The sequence below is a fragment of the Leptidea sinapis genome, chromosome Z, assembly GCF_905404315.1.
Source record: "Leptidea sinapis chromosome Z, ilLepSina1.1, whole genome shotgun sequence".
Taxonomy (NCBI): Eukaryota; Metazoa; Arthropoda; class Insecta; order Lepidoptera; family Pieridae; genus Leptidea; species Leptidea sinapis.
In genome coordinates this window covers 18,969,972-18,987,113 of record NC_066312.1, presented here as the reverse complement: position 1 = coordinate 18,987,113, position 17,142 = coordinate 18,969,972, and the positions used below count along the sequence as shown (strand labels likewise).

Here is a 17,142-nt window from a genome sequence, read left to right as displayed (position 1 = left end):
TACTGTACTCACAACACAAGAAATCATATTGAACACTTCAATCGCAATGCCAGTATTACTTGTAATGTAAGTCGCCTTGGCTTATAAGAAATACTTGTACATTAATCGCAATCAATACAAATGGCGGAATGAAATCGCAGCATACAACATAATTTGTTTTTTTTTTAATGTTCACTTACCAAGTGTCCAATAGTTTCCTTTGCGTTCACCCCCACCCTCCCGTGCAACTTTAATGAAACACTCGTTGAGACTCAAGTTGTGCCGAATAGAATTCTGCCAACCTTTTTTATTTTTTTGAAAGTATGGAAACTCCTTCGTTATATACGCGTATATTTCACTCAGTGTAGCTTTCTTTGTTTCGCTATTCTGTATAGCCATTGTAATGAGTGCAACATATGAATATGGGGGTTTTGTCGTCTCTTGCGAATTCGGAGATTTGTCTGCATTAGAGCTTGATGTTGCTTCCGGCTTTGGCTCACTGCTGCTAAAATGAAATTATATTTTAATCTTTAACCTTTTTTTAAAAACCTTTTTACTATTGTTTTTATTTATTTCTCCTAAAATTGTGTTGGAATCTACATAACATAATATATAGTAGTATGTAAATAATATTGATATACCCAAACTAAGAAACAATTAACGAAATGATGTTACATATCCCAAATAATTGTATGTATTAGTATGTAATAAACGAAATTTCAAATTTACTAAATAAAAAAAACGATTTAGGATGTATCTGTGTTTTCTACTGACTACATATTTTATCAAAATATAATTGTAGTACCTGATGGTTTCCGCCAGAGATGTAGTGACAACAGGAGCTGTTTTCACTCTGCTGACCAAACTTGAATTCCCTCTTTCAAAGTGGCTGCACGGACTGGATCTAGCCACCCGTTTATCTGTGGCAATATCAAAAAATTATCATAGCACGATATAAGAGTACAAACAAACATAGTGAAACAATCTAGTGAAATTACTGGGCAAATGAGACTTGACATCTTATATCTCAAGGTTGTAGTGGCGCTCGGAATTTTTGGGTTTTCAATAATCTTGAGCGGCACTGCATTGTTATGATCAGGGCGTATCGTTTATTGCATTAAAAAAACATATACGTCATCTGTTGTTTGGGTTGACCTTTAATAGGTGGCAACAAACTCAATGCCACTCTTTAAATTAACAATTACAGCTTCATCGTTTTACAATTTTTTTTTACAATATTTGTTAAAATAGAAAAGTTAAACATGTGTTGAACACTTGATTTAAAAAAGTTCTGTGTCTTCCTGTTGTTTAGCGTTAAAAAATCTTTAGACATTCCTCATATTTAAACATTTATTCAGCCTTATACATTGATGTAAATGTGTTGTACCTAATGCTGATTATTATTATAATAATGATGAAAATCAATGAAAGAATCTGGGCTAAGTAAAAAAAGTATTCTGTTTTCTGGCAGTATTATAGCGACACAGAACAACAGAAACTGCAGAACTATTAACAATAGAAATAAAAATTTAACAATGAAACATTCAAAAACAAAGCAGTGATAGCACGAAAATATCAGGACATGTACCTAACGGAAATGAAACTGCAAACCGTACTGACGCAACAGGACGAGCGCGAGGGGGTGAAAGGGGAAAGGGGGGGAGGGGGCTTCACGTTCCAGCGAGGTCCGTAGATAATTTGACCGTGGCTAATAATAACAATACTATTAATACCACTAAAAGAGCACTATTGCTACTACGGATTCTTTTCAGATTCCAGAAACAGAAATATTTATTACCTACAATAAAGTGTCCTTATATTTTGCCATCGACATTTTTAGATTTTATTAAAACAAGTTTAAAGACGTATTTTCTATAACTGTTCTATAATTATCAACAACAATTATTGAAAGGTGTAGAGTAGCGTATTGTAGAGTGAAAATTAAATGCGCGATAGACAGTTCGATGTAGTAGATGTAGTTATAATTGAGACAACGATCCCTATATATTATTCAAAATAGGATTTAAAATCACTCATTGAAAGTCAAAAACCCATTCGAAATTGTATGCCTCAGACCAGAGAAGAACGGGCAATACTCAGCGAGATTTTTTATATTTATTTTGTTACATTATATTTAATTTTATTATTATTCCCAGTCAGTGGTATATAGCCTAATGGGCTATCAACATTATTGTTTTACATTTTATTGCATTTGAAGCATTTAACTCAGGTGTGATCGAACGAGATCAAGTTTCCATACTATCATATTTCATATATGATTCGATACAACCAACATTCGTTAGTAGTGAACGATATTCACGATTATAATCCACCTCGAAGTTTTCAGTTTTCTGCTGAGAAAGATGAGGATAATCGAGCGTATGGGTCACCTGATGTAAAGTGGTTTCACCAGTGGGCTCCTTTGCACAGGATGCCAGCTGGATTGGGTACCACAACGGCGCCTTTTTCTGCCGTGAAGCAGTAATGTGTAAGCATTACTGTGTTTCTATCTGAAGGGCGCCGTAGCTAGTGAAATGACTGGGCACATAAGACTTAACATCTTATGTCTCAAGGTGACGAGCGCAGATGTAGTGCCATTCAGGATTTTTGGGGTTTTTCAAGAATCCTGAGCGGCACTGGATTGTTATGGGCAGGGCGTATCAATTACCATCAGGTGAACGACCCTTATTTTCATTAAAAAAAAAATAGTGTTCACCGCCGCTCACATTCCCCTGTAACACCAGAGTAATCTAAGGATTGTTGCCAGTCTTCTAGGAAGGTACCCGTGTCGTGTCGACTTATAAGCATCGCGCAAGGAAGCTCATTATATAATTCGGTTGTACGTGGGCAGAAAGTTGTAGACCGAACTGTACAAAAATGCCATATATCCAGAGGGTGATGATAAGGTCCAAGTTTATGGCGTGTCGTGCGAAGGTTGTATTCGGTGGCAGGAACAGCAAACACATCCAAGGAGTTTATATTACTTTTTGTGATAATGGCCTTACGTAACACTATAGATATTGATGACGAGATATTGATGATGTCATGAACTGCCACAAGTTAGAAAGGTTATTTTATTTAATTATCACTATAATTAGAAATAACTATAATAGCATATAGTATATTAGTATACTATTCAGATCTTTAGCTAAATTGATTTATATAAGTTAGTTGGCACTACAGCAGTACCAACTAACAGTTGATAGAATCATCACGGTCGTGACCTATATAAGCCAGAGCGCATAGTTCGAGTAGGCATTACTTATTGTTTTTTTTTTATGGAATAGTACTGTCGGTCGTTGATCAACTGGTGACCGTCTAGGTTATACTAAATGCTGGCGGCTAATTATGCTCTCCATGATTTTGGAGAGCAGGGAGGTAATAGCTATAGGCCTGTAGTTTGCCGGATCCGAACTGTCTCCTTTTTTTGGATCGGATGGACAACGACTGACTTCCATGAGTCAGGGACTACGCCTTTGGAATAAGAGTGCCGGAATAAACGCGTCGTTGTTGTCAATTGTAAGGGGACACTATGCCCTATGATCTTAAAATACATATGTAACAGTTTTATTGGGTGCGTTTAAATTAGCAACCTCTTGTTCATATTTATCAATATTAAAAATGACAAAAAAGTAGTTGTGAAAATTAACCAATAATGTTAGGCCACGTGAATATGTCACTTGTTCGAGTTATAAACGAAAATTTCCGGTTAGAACTCTTACAATTTGTATAAGCCTTGTATAAGCTTAATTTAGTGCCAATACATATGTATACTAAAAACTTAGAAAATGAATACGTCACTCAACGACAAAAAGGAATGTCATATATTCAGTGTAATAAAAATATGTCTATTATTCGGATACGAAAATATGTATTGTGAAATTTTCACTTTACTGAACGAAATTTTCAACATGACTATAAATATATATTCATTCCATTGAAATATATTTCGTATAAATTGTTTTTCATTGAAAGTAAAAAAAATACTTGTTCGTACATTTACAATTTTAGATGAGAATATTTTATCGTTTAAATAATAATATAATATTGACACACTTTTCACACAAATTATCTTGCCCCAAGTTAAGCATATATAGCCTGTGTTTAGGGGTTACAAGACAATGATATATTTAATACAATATACTTACTTAAACATACATAAATTCATATAAACATACATAAATACATTTAAACATCCATGGCTCGTTTAGTTATAGTTTTTTTTTCTTAAATATTTTAGGCGCCTGAATTTTCCAAAACATATTGATTATGCAGTTTATTTCATATGCTTAGCGAGAATATAAATATTGCTCTTTACAACTAAGCGGTTCAATTATAGGGCTCACGGAATAAAGCTGCAAAGCTGCTTAAATAAAAAGCCTGCGTTTGTACCATTTTTGTAACTTGAATTAATATTATTCATTTCGGTCATTTAATCTGACAGTACATAGATTTTACTCAGCGGTTGTCCTCTCTTATTGAAAAACATCATTTTCCGAATTACAATAATAAGAAGCTGCGAGGGAACAGATTAAAAATAATACATGTCGGATGAAACTACAAAAACAAATCAATCAGTGGGAGGACCTTTGCACAGGATGCCAGCTAGATTTTGAGTACCACAACGGCGCCTTTTTCTACCGTGAAGTGAAGTAGTAATGTGGAACCATTTTTGTGTTTCAGCCTGAAGGGTGAAGTAGCTAATGAAACTACTGGGCAAATGAGATTTAACATCTTATATCTCAAAGTGACGAGCGCAATCGTAGTGCCGCTCAGAATTTATGAGTTTTTCAAGAATCCTGAGCGGCACTTAACTGTGATGGGCAGGGCGTACCAATTACCATCAGCTGAACGTCCTGCTCTCTTCTCTCAATTTCATAATAAAAAATTACACAAAGCGATATTTACATATTATGCATAAAATAAGAAAACTTTTTTTGTTTCATTGAGAATGCCAATGAAAAATTTTAGGGTTCAAATATTCATTTTCTTTTTTATATTTGTTCGCTTTGATAATTCGCTGCACGAGGGCTCTCTGAATGTTTGTCTAATTGGTGCTGTAACAGGCTCCTCATAAGGGGCTATAGTCGATAGGATATCAAGTACTAATGAATGCCCGATAGGCAAGTGAACTAAACGATACTTACATGCTCTATACCTAAGCATATATCTCTAAAGAGAACGGCATGACGTAAGTATCAATTTGCATGAACCATGACTCATTAGCGATCTACGCATTTATAGGAAACGGGTATTAATATTACAATAACTTATGAATGTAATATTACTGGCTGAAATGTTCCTGTACAGTATTTTTTGGAATAGCATTTCTTTTACAGAACAAGAGCGGTCGGATAGAACCCTAGAGGCGCGGCTTCAAGTCTCGCATCGTTCATAAATTTTGTTTACAAAAAATAAAAAAAATAGGAATTGCATCAACTTGATAGACTACATCTTATATCTTTAAACGAGCAATTCTTGTATATATATATATATATATATATATATATATATATATATATATATATATAAATAATCTGAATCTCGGAAACGGCTCCAACGATTTTCATAAAATTAAGTATGCAGGGGATTTCGGGGGTGATAAATCGATCTAGCTAGGTTTCAATTAAAAAAAAATGGTTTTATTCGTGTTTGAATGAGAAACAGCTACAATAACATTAGAATACAAAGGTAAATTTCGCCACTATATACAAGACTATTATAACTCAGATGTGGGTGACCCCGGTTCGAATCCAGATGTCCTATTAGTTTTTTTTTGTTAAAGTTTTGTACATTCTTAAAAATCCGAGCAGGCTCGGTCGTCCGGATATTAACTAATAATTTGGGCAGCAATTTAACTCGAGGTTAAATGAATTAAATTTGTTCGCATGTGCAAATAATTACTAATTGTTAAATATACATTCCCAGGCTAATCCCAACAATTCATCGATACCGGTTGCCAACAAATCGGTAAAACAACCTGATCTAACACGAACGTGCTTCCCGATATGCATTTCCTAGAATTCGTGCCATTCTGGTTGTAAGTACTTGTTTCAATCTAAACAATTTAGTGCTAACTTTGCGGCTTTCAAGGAATTTTCTTCTAAGTACAACGAAACGGTGTTATAAGTTTTCTTACGCGGTGATTTTAGGTCGATACAACAGCGGTACCTTTCAAAAGGCGTACAGCTACCTAACCGACCGGCAATATAAAAAAAATATGACAAAAAGGGACGACACAAACAGGGCGTTCAGCTGATGGTAATTGATACGCCCTGCCCATCATAATGCAGTGCAGCACAAGATTCTTGAAAAACCCAATAATTTTGATCGGCACTACAATAATTGCGTTCGTCACCTTGAGACATAAGATGTTAAGTCTCATTTGCTCAGTAATCTCACAAGCTACTGCTCCCTTCAGGCCGCAAAACAATAATTCTTACACAGTACTGCTTAACGGCAGAAAAAGGCGCCCTTGTGGTTCCCATAATCTAGCCGGCATCCTGTGTCTGCCCACTGGTAAATGCGCTTAGTCGCTTCTTACGACACCCTTGGACCTAGGATATCCCTATTATTTTTATGCCCCGGGGCATTAATAACTTTAATATTACTTCGCTAATATTAACTATATACACGTGTATTAACAAGCTAAATCAGTTTGTTTCTGTTCTTGAAATCTCAACTTCCGTTTGCTAAAACCAAATGGTTTAAATCCGCTTAATGTAATTGTTTACTTCCAATAACTTTACATTGTAGATTCAAACAGTGATAGAAAAATAAGCAAATACCTAGCTTCTTAAATAGGCATTAATATGAAAAAAGTTAAAGTTAACTGGAAAATCACAAGGATTCACATTAGCCTCTTGGAAATGTGCCCCCTAAATTATAAAAATAAAAGTTTAAATGCGTCAAATATAAGTAATTCATTAAAAGTTAATACGTAAACATCCATCCCCACTGTTTAAAAAATGATATACAAAAGATTTCAAATTGAAGGTTTAAAAATAAATTCGTCGGTGTGCATTGACGTATACGAAAACAGAGCAACAAGTTGCCGAAAATTGTGCTTGTAGGGTAATGGAGCTAATTGTCTAGAGGGGACTAGGGGAGTAGGATTACACAGGGTCGTATTTTATCACGACCGTGAGTTTGAAAATAAACAAATGAATGCGACGTATAAAAAACAAGTAACCCAATTTACATATTACACTTTTTTTTGAAGTAAGAACTTCTTTAGCAGCGTTGAGCACTTTGGATAGGTGTAAAATGTTAAGCTCGCGTCAGGACACGTGATCTGATCAAATATTCGTAAGACAGTTGGAATTAGAGATCAATGTTGGTATTTCTGAGAGATAAACTTTTAAATGTAAAATAATTGTAATAGTACTGAAGTGTTAAATGTTCTAGTAATATAAATTGTCATTATTGTGTACGATGGCGCAATAAATGAATATTGTATTTGATTAACCACATAAATACTGCTACTTTTAAATGGATAAATAAAGAAATTCGTGTAAAATTATTCCCTAACCATTCCAAAATAATAAAAAATGCACAACGTTGATGTTCAAGTTTTCACTTCTACGCACTCCCGGAGTGGAACTGGTTATTTTATTTATTGAATTTGTTTTTTTTCCTATTCCTAAATCCTGAGATAATTTTTATTTTATTGGAGATCACGAGAATATATTTTTTTTTCTATTAAACTTGAAATAAAGATTTTATTAATTAAAAAGATTGTGATTTAACTGTGGTAGAATGGCATTTATAAATAATATTTAAAACTGATCCGAAGCCCGCGACTATACCCGTGAAGATTTCGTTTGAGTGGCAATTGACCAAAGAATAAAATTTTGTTAAATTATTTACATCGAATTCTTAATCATTTTCAAAAATAATGTAAGTGTTCTCAATAAATTTATGTATCGTGTAAAAATTCTGATAAATTTCGTAATGAGCTAAATTACAGACACTTTTATACGATCCTATGCTCAGCGTCTGTCTCTTTATTTTCACACTAATTACTAATTTAATATTCATTTTACTTCAATTAAATAATGGTTCTGCTGAGAACGTTATATAACTAGTTGTTGCCCGCGACGTAGCCCACGTAGACACTAGAAACGTTAAAAATACTGTGGTAAAATCTAAAGTTATATTATATAGTCTATATGTAATTCAGAGTCAAAGTTAAATAAACTTTATTCATTTAGGCTTAAACTAAGCGCTTTTGAATGATCACTATAAGTATTTCTTTTAAATTACTGAATCTACCAAATGTACGGAAAAAATAGAGCTCGTGAGAAGAACATACAAGAAACTCAACCGCCACTCTTTTCAATCAATAGAGTATTTTATAATGGCTGTAATATTCATAACAAATTAATTTGTAAGGTGCTGCATCATGCAAGAAGTAATAATAATAGTACTAGAACTATTATTACTAGTAGTAGAACTACATTAAACTAAATATCCCGGCCTCTTGTCATTTATATTGGTATGGAACACTGGCATATTACCGTCTGTTGTGACTTCAGTAAGTAGACAGTGCCCAGTATACAAACTGTACTTCTGATTATTGATTTGTGAAGTGTCTGTCTGGACCTGACGTCAATAAGGGCTATATTTCATCAAGGGACCACGGTAGCGCAACCAGTCGCCGCTTCCAACAAAATGTAAGCAGCTCTATAGAGAGTGACACACCTGTAGGTCTACTTGCAAAATCGACAACGATATATTCGGAACGATACGATAATAACACGTATATATCGCACCTACCCTTACTCTAAGAAAAGTTCGTATTCCATATCGTTTATCGTAACAACATCGTAACCATAGACTAATATTTTGATTTTTTACGATGTTAGAACGAATTAATTATGCGCAAACTATGTATAATCTGTGCTATGTCGCTGGTAAGTGTCAAAAGTCAAAACATAGCTAAGGTGCTAAGAATCATGCCAGACTGCACCACCAATTTTTAAACATTTACACAAAATGTAAATATTTAAAAATTATGTAATGAATATAATATGACCATTTAAATTGAAAAAATATTACATAACTTGTGGATAATAAAATGAAAAAAAAAGTAACTTCTTGTCTACTTCTTATTTCTCAGGCGGCCATTTACATTACTTTCTACGCATACGGCATAAACGATCAACAAAATGTTTTAAATTACTTGGTAGTAAATAAATTCTGTTGAATAGTAAATCACATATAATTATTTTAATTGTATTTATGATGTATGTATATTGTATAGCAAATATATCTATACAACTTGAAACGATAAACTAGCAACGACAGAAGTCCTAGAAGTCGTTGAGATTATCGTAAAAGTGACGTTTGATTGTTTGTCGAATTCGAATATTCGTCTCTGACATTTTCAACTAAGAGTAGGGCTAGACCGATAATATCGAAAAACGTTTCGTTCGTTCAATCATCGTGTCGACATTGAATACGACGTAACGAAGAGTAGGATTCGACACGATTAATGCCACGATATATCGATATTAGGAGTAGGCCCCCTGGTTTTGTTTCGCAACCAATTATCTGTCGCGACCAGCTCGGACAATTGGTAGCTTCTGGACACGTTTTAATAAACAAAAAACAATAAACGATTATTATATAATAAATTAAATCTTATATATAAAATTCTCGTGTCACAATGTTCGTTCCCGTACTCCTCCGAAACGGCTTGACCGATTCTCATGAAATTTTGTGAGCATATTGAGTAGGTCTGAGAATAGGCCAACATCTATTTTTCATACACCTAAATGTTAAGGGTGTGTCCACACCAAATTTTTTTTTTAATTTTTTTGACATTTTTTTTAAAAATTTGTTTGATTATGAGTCAGCATTAAAAAATACTTACAACATCACATTTTCACCCATCTACGATCAACAGTTACTTTTGTATCGCGATTTTAATATCGGCAATACAACGTTTGCTGGGTCAGCTAGTAATATATAAATAAGATTAGTGATAATATTTAAGATTATACTAACATTTCAAAGTCAAATCTTATCTAGAGGCGAACAGTTCACCGCTATTTTTTTCGATGTGTTCATGTTTTTTTTAATCAAAATAAAGGACGAATCGAGCAGGACGTTCATCGATCGATCATGTTGGTAATCGATACGCCCTGCCCATTACAATGCAGTGCCACTCACGATTACTGACAAACCCAAAAATTATGAACGGTACTACAACTGCACTCGTCACCCTGAGACATAAGTTGTCAAGTCTCATTTGCCCAGTAATTTCACTAGCTATGGCGCCCTTCATGTCGAAACACAGTAATGCTTACACATTACTGCTTCACTGCAGAAATAGGCGCCGTTGTGGTACCCATAATCTAACCGGCATCCGGTGCAAAGGAGCCTCTCACTGCTGTCATAGACTGTCTAGACGCATAAATTATCTCAAGCATAAATGTTTATTAATAAAATATATATTTAACAATAAATGTCACGTTTACAACTTAAATAAATTTAATTGATTTCACGGTATAGCTTTATTTACTCTTAGAATATTAGCACTAACATTCTAATGGCCTTACAATTAAACTTGGTATAAAGTTATACCTGTGAATAAACCAAGAATATCCATTATGTTTACAAATAGACATTTTGCTTATGATTCGTTTATTCGGATGCATAACTTTTAGTTTATTTGCAACGCTGCATGACATTCGGAGAACTTCAAAATTATCATTGTATTGACAGTGTTGTCAGCGATTTAAACAATATTTTGTATATTCCTGGTATATTCTCAGGTATAATTTTATACCAAGTTTATTTGTAAGGCCGTAAGTATTTACCCCTAAACAACTATCAAGCAAATACACCAATAAGGTTTGATACATAAGAACGTCATTGAAATACACATAAAAAACAAAAATTATCCATAGTACCGTTAAAGTATTATTATGCATGGTACTTTTTTGTGATTTAAGTACCAAAGCTTCATTAATACTATGAAAAGAATTGTGTAATACGATTTTGTAAATTGAAATAAGGTTAACCATGTCATGTAGATTAACAGTTATTAAGAACGAGGTGATTATTGATATGTGAGAAGTCTGTATGAGTCGCTCACAATTAATCATCACGCAATCATGTCCCGATTTCCGTTTTGGTATTCCAAATTCCAAGTCAGCCATCTTGAGACATAAGACGTTAAATTATATTTGCCCAGTAATTTCACTAGCTACGGCGCCCTTTAGACCGTAACATAGTAATGCTTACACATTACTGCTTCATAGGTGCCGTTGTGGTTCCCTTAATCTAGCCGGCATTATGTGAGAGGAGCCTCCCAATGGTCTGACACACTGTCTGGAATACGGTTACGATTGGAGCATAATAAACCTTATCGACGTGCGGGGTTTATATTTTAATTCAATTAATAACAATTGCACTTGTACATAATATTTTATACTCGCGATTATTTCAATTTCTATGACAATCGAAACACTGAAACGGATTCTGTTAATTATTTCATTTATATAATATAAATAATACGCAGCATCCTAATTATATTTCAATTATAAACTCTTCTATTATATTCTATTTTTTGCAGGATTCTTTACAGTTATACTTCATTTGGCGCGTTAGGGAAAAATTATCAAAGTGAATTATTAAGATGCGCGCGCACACCGTCACGCAAATTCAACACGTTAGCTGGTCTACTAGACCATTTGTATCATACTTTAGCTACCAAGCTTCTTTTATCTCGTATGTCTACTAATCCACATCCATAATCCAATCCTTGTGCGGTGTTTCCGGGACGATACGTCAAAAAAAGCACGTACACCTTCCTTAAAGGCCGGCAACGCTCCTGTGATTCCTCTGGTGTTGCAAGAGATTGTGGGCGGCGGTGATCACTTAACACCAGGTGACCCGTACGCTCGTTTGTCCTCCTATTCCATAAAAAAAAATTAAGGAGAATTAAATAAATTTCAAACTATTCAATTTATATACAAGCTTTAAAACAAATTCTCTTTAATTATTTAAAAATAATTTAATTATATTTAATTATATTTAATTACACGTTATTTAACTGAATTATGTTGTATTTTTATATTTCTATTTCTGTATTATATTTCTTCATTATAATATTGATTTTTCTACAAACGTAAAACAGGACGAGGAGTATTTTTTTAAGGTTTTAGTTATTTATTACGCTAAAGAAATTTGGCTTCCTGCGTGCGTTGATATACCTAATTTTTACTGTTTTTATTTTTTCTTTTTAAGCTCAAAAAATCACCAAAAGTACTTATAATCAAATTAAAAGACTCATTTTCTTTTTGAATCGTACTTGTGTGTGATTCTACTGAATATCTTAGTGATGCTGTTTCCTGTAAAGAATTGTTTTTGAAACGAACTATGACACGTGTGTTGATTTCCTAGTAAATTAGACGCTATAAGTGAATAATAAGCTGTTCATTGGGTACGTAACATAAAAAGCATACAGGCTAAGCATTAGCTACATATTAAAAAGCGTACAAAATGTAGTCTTAGTCCTTATTACGTGAATTATCTCGCTAAATTCCTATTTCTATTCACCGGTCGTGTAAATTCATATGCGGGTTTTAAAAAGGTACTAATTTCGTATTACACTCAGAGGTCTTTTTGTCAAGGATATTTTTAATTAATCCTGTGTGAGTTGTCTTTTGAAAGATTAATAAAAGCTTGTAACTTCTTTCTCTTCATTTATTTTAGGTTGAAACATAATTTTAATGGCGCTTTGAAGTCTGTATGTATACCAAGGAACTCCTTACTGTTGTGGGTAGATTTGAAAGATCTCTATTCTACCTAGTACAACACAAAGATTGTACGAAGGGATTGTTCAGCTTGTACTAGAAACTGAATTGTTGTGTACATCCCGTCAAATGCAAAGTTTTTTTCTCACCAACACCATTTGTTGTTCTGTATTTTACATGTTTCGAAAGAAACTTTAACATCGCCTTTGATTCTGTGGATTTCCAGAAGCCTTGTTTTCATTTTCCATCACGTAAATAAAATATCTAGCTAACAATTAAAAAAATAGGAAATAGTATTTTAGTTGTATGACAATCTCAAAAGAAGGGTAGATTGAGTCATTGACGATCAAGTCATCTCCGATCGGCTTAATTCTTTGGCGTTACAGAGGGATGGGGGTCATTTCATTACCGAATGTGTATCACAGTGAGTACTCATATAAGTTATTCACATTCGGTTTCTGGCAGCTGAATTCCATCACCGGATATTACGTCAAAATGCGAAATTACTCTTCCATCATTCCACGACCTCGCATTTTGCAAGAAAGTTTTTGTTCCGCTCAGCTACTTTGTGCAACCAAATGCCTTACCTAATTAGCATATACGACACTTTAAAGGCCGGCAACGCATCTGTTGATCTTTGATACTGCGGATGTCCAAAGTTTACTTCCCATCACGTGAACCTCTTGCTCGGACATCGGGACTTTGCCCCTTCTTATTAAAAAAAACTAGCTGTTGAATACATTAAGACGTTAAAAGAAATTGCTTACAATAGATGTGTATAAATATATAACGATGAAATCATAAGTTAAAATGTAATATTGTTATTAAATGCATTATTGAATCTACGAAAGTCAACTGAAATTCATGATGCTGTTAATTATTGAGATGTTTGACCGTTTAAGAAAAGAAAGCGCTATCAAAGCTACGGTTTATATGTATCATGCTGCTTATAATAATTACATTTATTTTAATAGAAACGTTGATCCCAATTAAATAAATTAAGGCAGTAAGAAGAAAAAGTAAATAAATTGGATAAAGTACGAAATTTATAGCTGAAGGCTTAATTACTAATAATTAGGTACGAGCTTCAATTACTTGGAGTATTACTTAGAGGCTATTATATTAAAGAAAGCTTTTTTAGTTTCAATTTGTTAAATTTGAAAAAGGTTAGGACGCGTATCGTGTTGAGTAAATAAATTAACATTTAATAATTATTCAGTTTATTTTTAGCACTTGTAGTTAAAAGTTATTATGATATATTTTAAATTTGAGAATCGAATATGTCAAAATATAAAACCGTTAAATATCGAACACGTAAAGAATGTGAAATCGCCGCATACGACAAAGCGACCGGTAACTGTTAGACGGGGCCAGCGCATATCGTGTTCTGTACCAAAGCCACTGCATTGTATCGCATATAGAACAATGCGTCGTATTTATAAAACATTAAAAGCCGTATCGTTCGTGAAATTAATAACAAATAACAATTGTGAAACGTTACTTCGACTCGATGCGAATTAGCCGAGACGTTGAGTAATTTACGTACAATGTACTTTGGTTTTCTTCTCTTTTCAGTGTTATGAAAGATTTGTACTTTTATGTGGCGCCTGATAACATTATGTTTCTATGCACCTGCTGATTTACCAATACAATTCACACGTTATACGTAAAAAAAGCGTATTTCTTGTGACATCTTGAGGTATTATTGTATTGCATAATAAATATTCATTACATTACGTATTTATTTTCATTAAATAAATATGTTAATTTAAAAAAACGAATTTCAATTTTTCAGTACAAATTGGGAAAATAATACTATAATCCCTAATACAAAATATTATTATTCCTTTTTGTAAATAACAACATTTTAATCTCTAATTATAATTTACAAACTTAGTGTAATTAGTAAATTTTAAGAGAAAAAAAAATATGGTCGCCTGCAGGTAGGTAACATAATCTTTTCCTCAATTAAGTCAGGGAGTAGCTAAGTAAAATAATATGTCTTCCGGGCTTTATTATCAACTGGTTTAAAGGGATGAAATAAATATTTACTTCCTACTAATGCTTTGTTAGAAATATTTAATTAATGTATGTTTTGTGTTACATTCGGTGTTACATTTTTGTAATGAAAACTTTTCTAGGCGTGCTGAGCACTATATGTTTTCTTAGTGTTGATTGAGACTTTCAGTCATGATTTTTCCGGGGACTTAGCAATAATCGCTACTCTTAGCAGGCGGTTTAGCAATGATGCTCACTCAGATGAGTGCTGCTGCCAATCGTCCATTCTTCTTATTTCTTAGTTGCCTCTTGCGAGACCCATGGAAGAATATGGTTGGTGACACGGAAGATTCTTCGAAACCATACGCAAAATGAACACTACTCCCGCACCAGTTGGAAACTTTTCTCTGGTAACTGGTGACCAGACTACCTCGGACAAAATAATCCAGTTAGGCAGTACCAATTTCGTGAAAGAGTTTACTCGTCCAATCCAACTCGGGTAGGCAGTGTTCGGAAATCTTCACCATGCTGTCTCAAGACGAACGTGACGTTTGTAGTCAGTATGTGTTGCCAGTGATGATTTATGGAACACAGACGTGGTCGCTAACAATGGGCCTCATGAGAAAGCTCATGGTCGCTCAGAGGGCAATGGAGAGGGCTAGGCTTCTAGGCTTCCCTGCAAGATCGAATCAGAAATGAGGAGATCCGTAGGAGAACCAAAGTCACCAACAAAGCAAGGATGATTTCGAAAGAGAAGTGCAGTGGACAGAGTATATAGCTAAAAGGACAGATGCCCTTTAGGGCAGTAACGTCCTCGAACCGCAACTACTGAAAGACATAGTATTGGTAGGCCCCACAAGGTGGACCGATGATCCGGTCAAGATCGCTGGAATAAGTTTTATGAGGGCAGCATAGGGGTAGGCCATAACAGTAGCAGGTAGCAGTAGTAGGTAGCAGTAGACATTTTTTGGCTGAGATAACAATGTTTGAGAGTGAGCTGTCACGCTTGGCTTGAATGGCTGTACCACTTGTTTGTTTCGAGTTGGCTAAGAGAACGCAATCAGTCAGTGCAAAGTTTATCAGGGTAATTTATACACAATTAATATGGGTGTATTTTGTATTATTAACCTTGCCTTGGTGAAACTATAACCTCTGTCTGTAAGTACACAACCGTCTTTATAATTATGATCAATAAAGGTTTTCTGGATATATCACTATAGTGCTTACTAGCATTGATAATAAAATTTATTTATTGCGCTGCGTGAACGTGAACACATACTCCGATACACGTATTAAATTACTCGTATTATATAATGAATCATCCCTTCATCCAGGACCTCCATATTCCACTGGCTATACTTGTTTCTTCCACTCGAATCCAACCTTTATTCCAATTTCTCTTATTCTTCAAAGTCGAGAGTTAGACCGGGCTTCTATTCATCTTTGTGAATGGCTAGACAAGTAGGCGGTGTGTAGATACGTCGCTGCAATGTGTGTACTCTACGACATTTATCACGGGGACTGTACCGTAGAGCTGTTTGACCCGATTCCCTCCGAACTCCATCTTTGGACCACACGCCACAGGCGTGATCATTGTGACAATAGCAGAATGTACCCTGTACTATGTGTAGTTCGGAGTGTCGTATCAGTAAGAATAAAATTATTCCAGCAAACAATTTTTAAATTGGGCCAACCATTCTTTGTTTTTGCAATATCACTAATAAGTTCTACTATTAAAAAAAATAAAGATCTATCAATGCAACATAGTGTCTCTCTATAAATTTTGAAAATAGCATTCTCAACTCAAATTGTAAAATCAAAAATAGATGAATTTACACATAAATTCTCTCATTATACAAGCGTATTGGGATTAGTGATTGAAATATTTTTATGTAACAAACGTTTTTCAGTCTGAAAACTCTAACATGAATAAATAGATTTATCAGAGTGAATCCTGCAGATCGTTCACAAAATAAATAATATGCGTGTATGCAGGTATAGGTAATAAAAACAATTGAGGTTTGAATGGAGAGCTCCTTGAACTATCGGGTATTCAGTTACAGATTAACCTACATGGGGCTATGTGTGGGTGTATAGTGATACGAAAAATGTATGGAACGCAGTTTGATCAAAATTGAAATCTTGGTTTAAAGAATCATACACCTGAGATACCTTCTCTGCAATATCGTCTTCGTTTTCATCACCAAAGAATGACAAGAAATACTTACTGTTTGTTAAAATGGTAGGGACCTTCAAACAGGACGGGACTGACTGAGATTTCGTAACAACCTTGTATTTATTCAGCGATGCTCCTAAGCTTGGGGGAGTTAATCACTTAATTAAAGATGGCTAGAAGCTAGTTTGCCGTTTGTTGTCTCTTTTCGTATTATTATTATGC

General features: G+C 34.2%; 1 protein-coding gene across 2 annotated transcripts in view; it reads right to left on the bottom strand.

Annotated features, from left to right (window-relative positions):
- Nucleotides 1-17,142, bottom strand: part of LOC126978438 (forkhead box protein E1-like) — an 86,123-nt gene that overhangs the window by 15,607 nt on the left and 53,374 nt on the right. Inside the window, exons 4-5 of one of the 2 annotated variants that reach the window (XM_050827229.1) lie at nucleotides 785-899; nucleotides 180-484 (exon numbers count right to left, since the gene is read on the bottom strand). In XM_050827229.1, the coding sequence (XP_050683186.1) occupies nucleotides 180-484; nucleotides 785-899 (420 nt within the window). The remainder of the gene's footprint in view (nucleotides 1-179; nucleotides 485-784; nucleotides 900-17,142) is intronic. The other variant, XM_050827230.1, reaches the window with a different exon arrangement.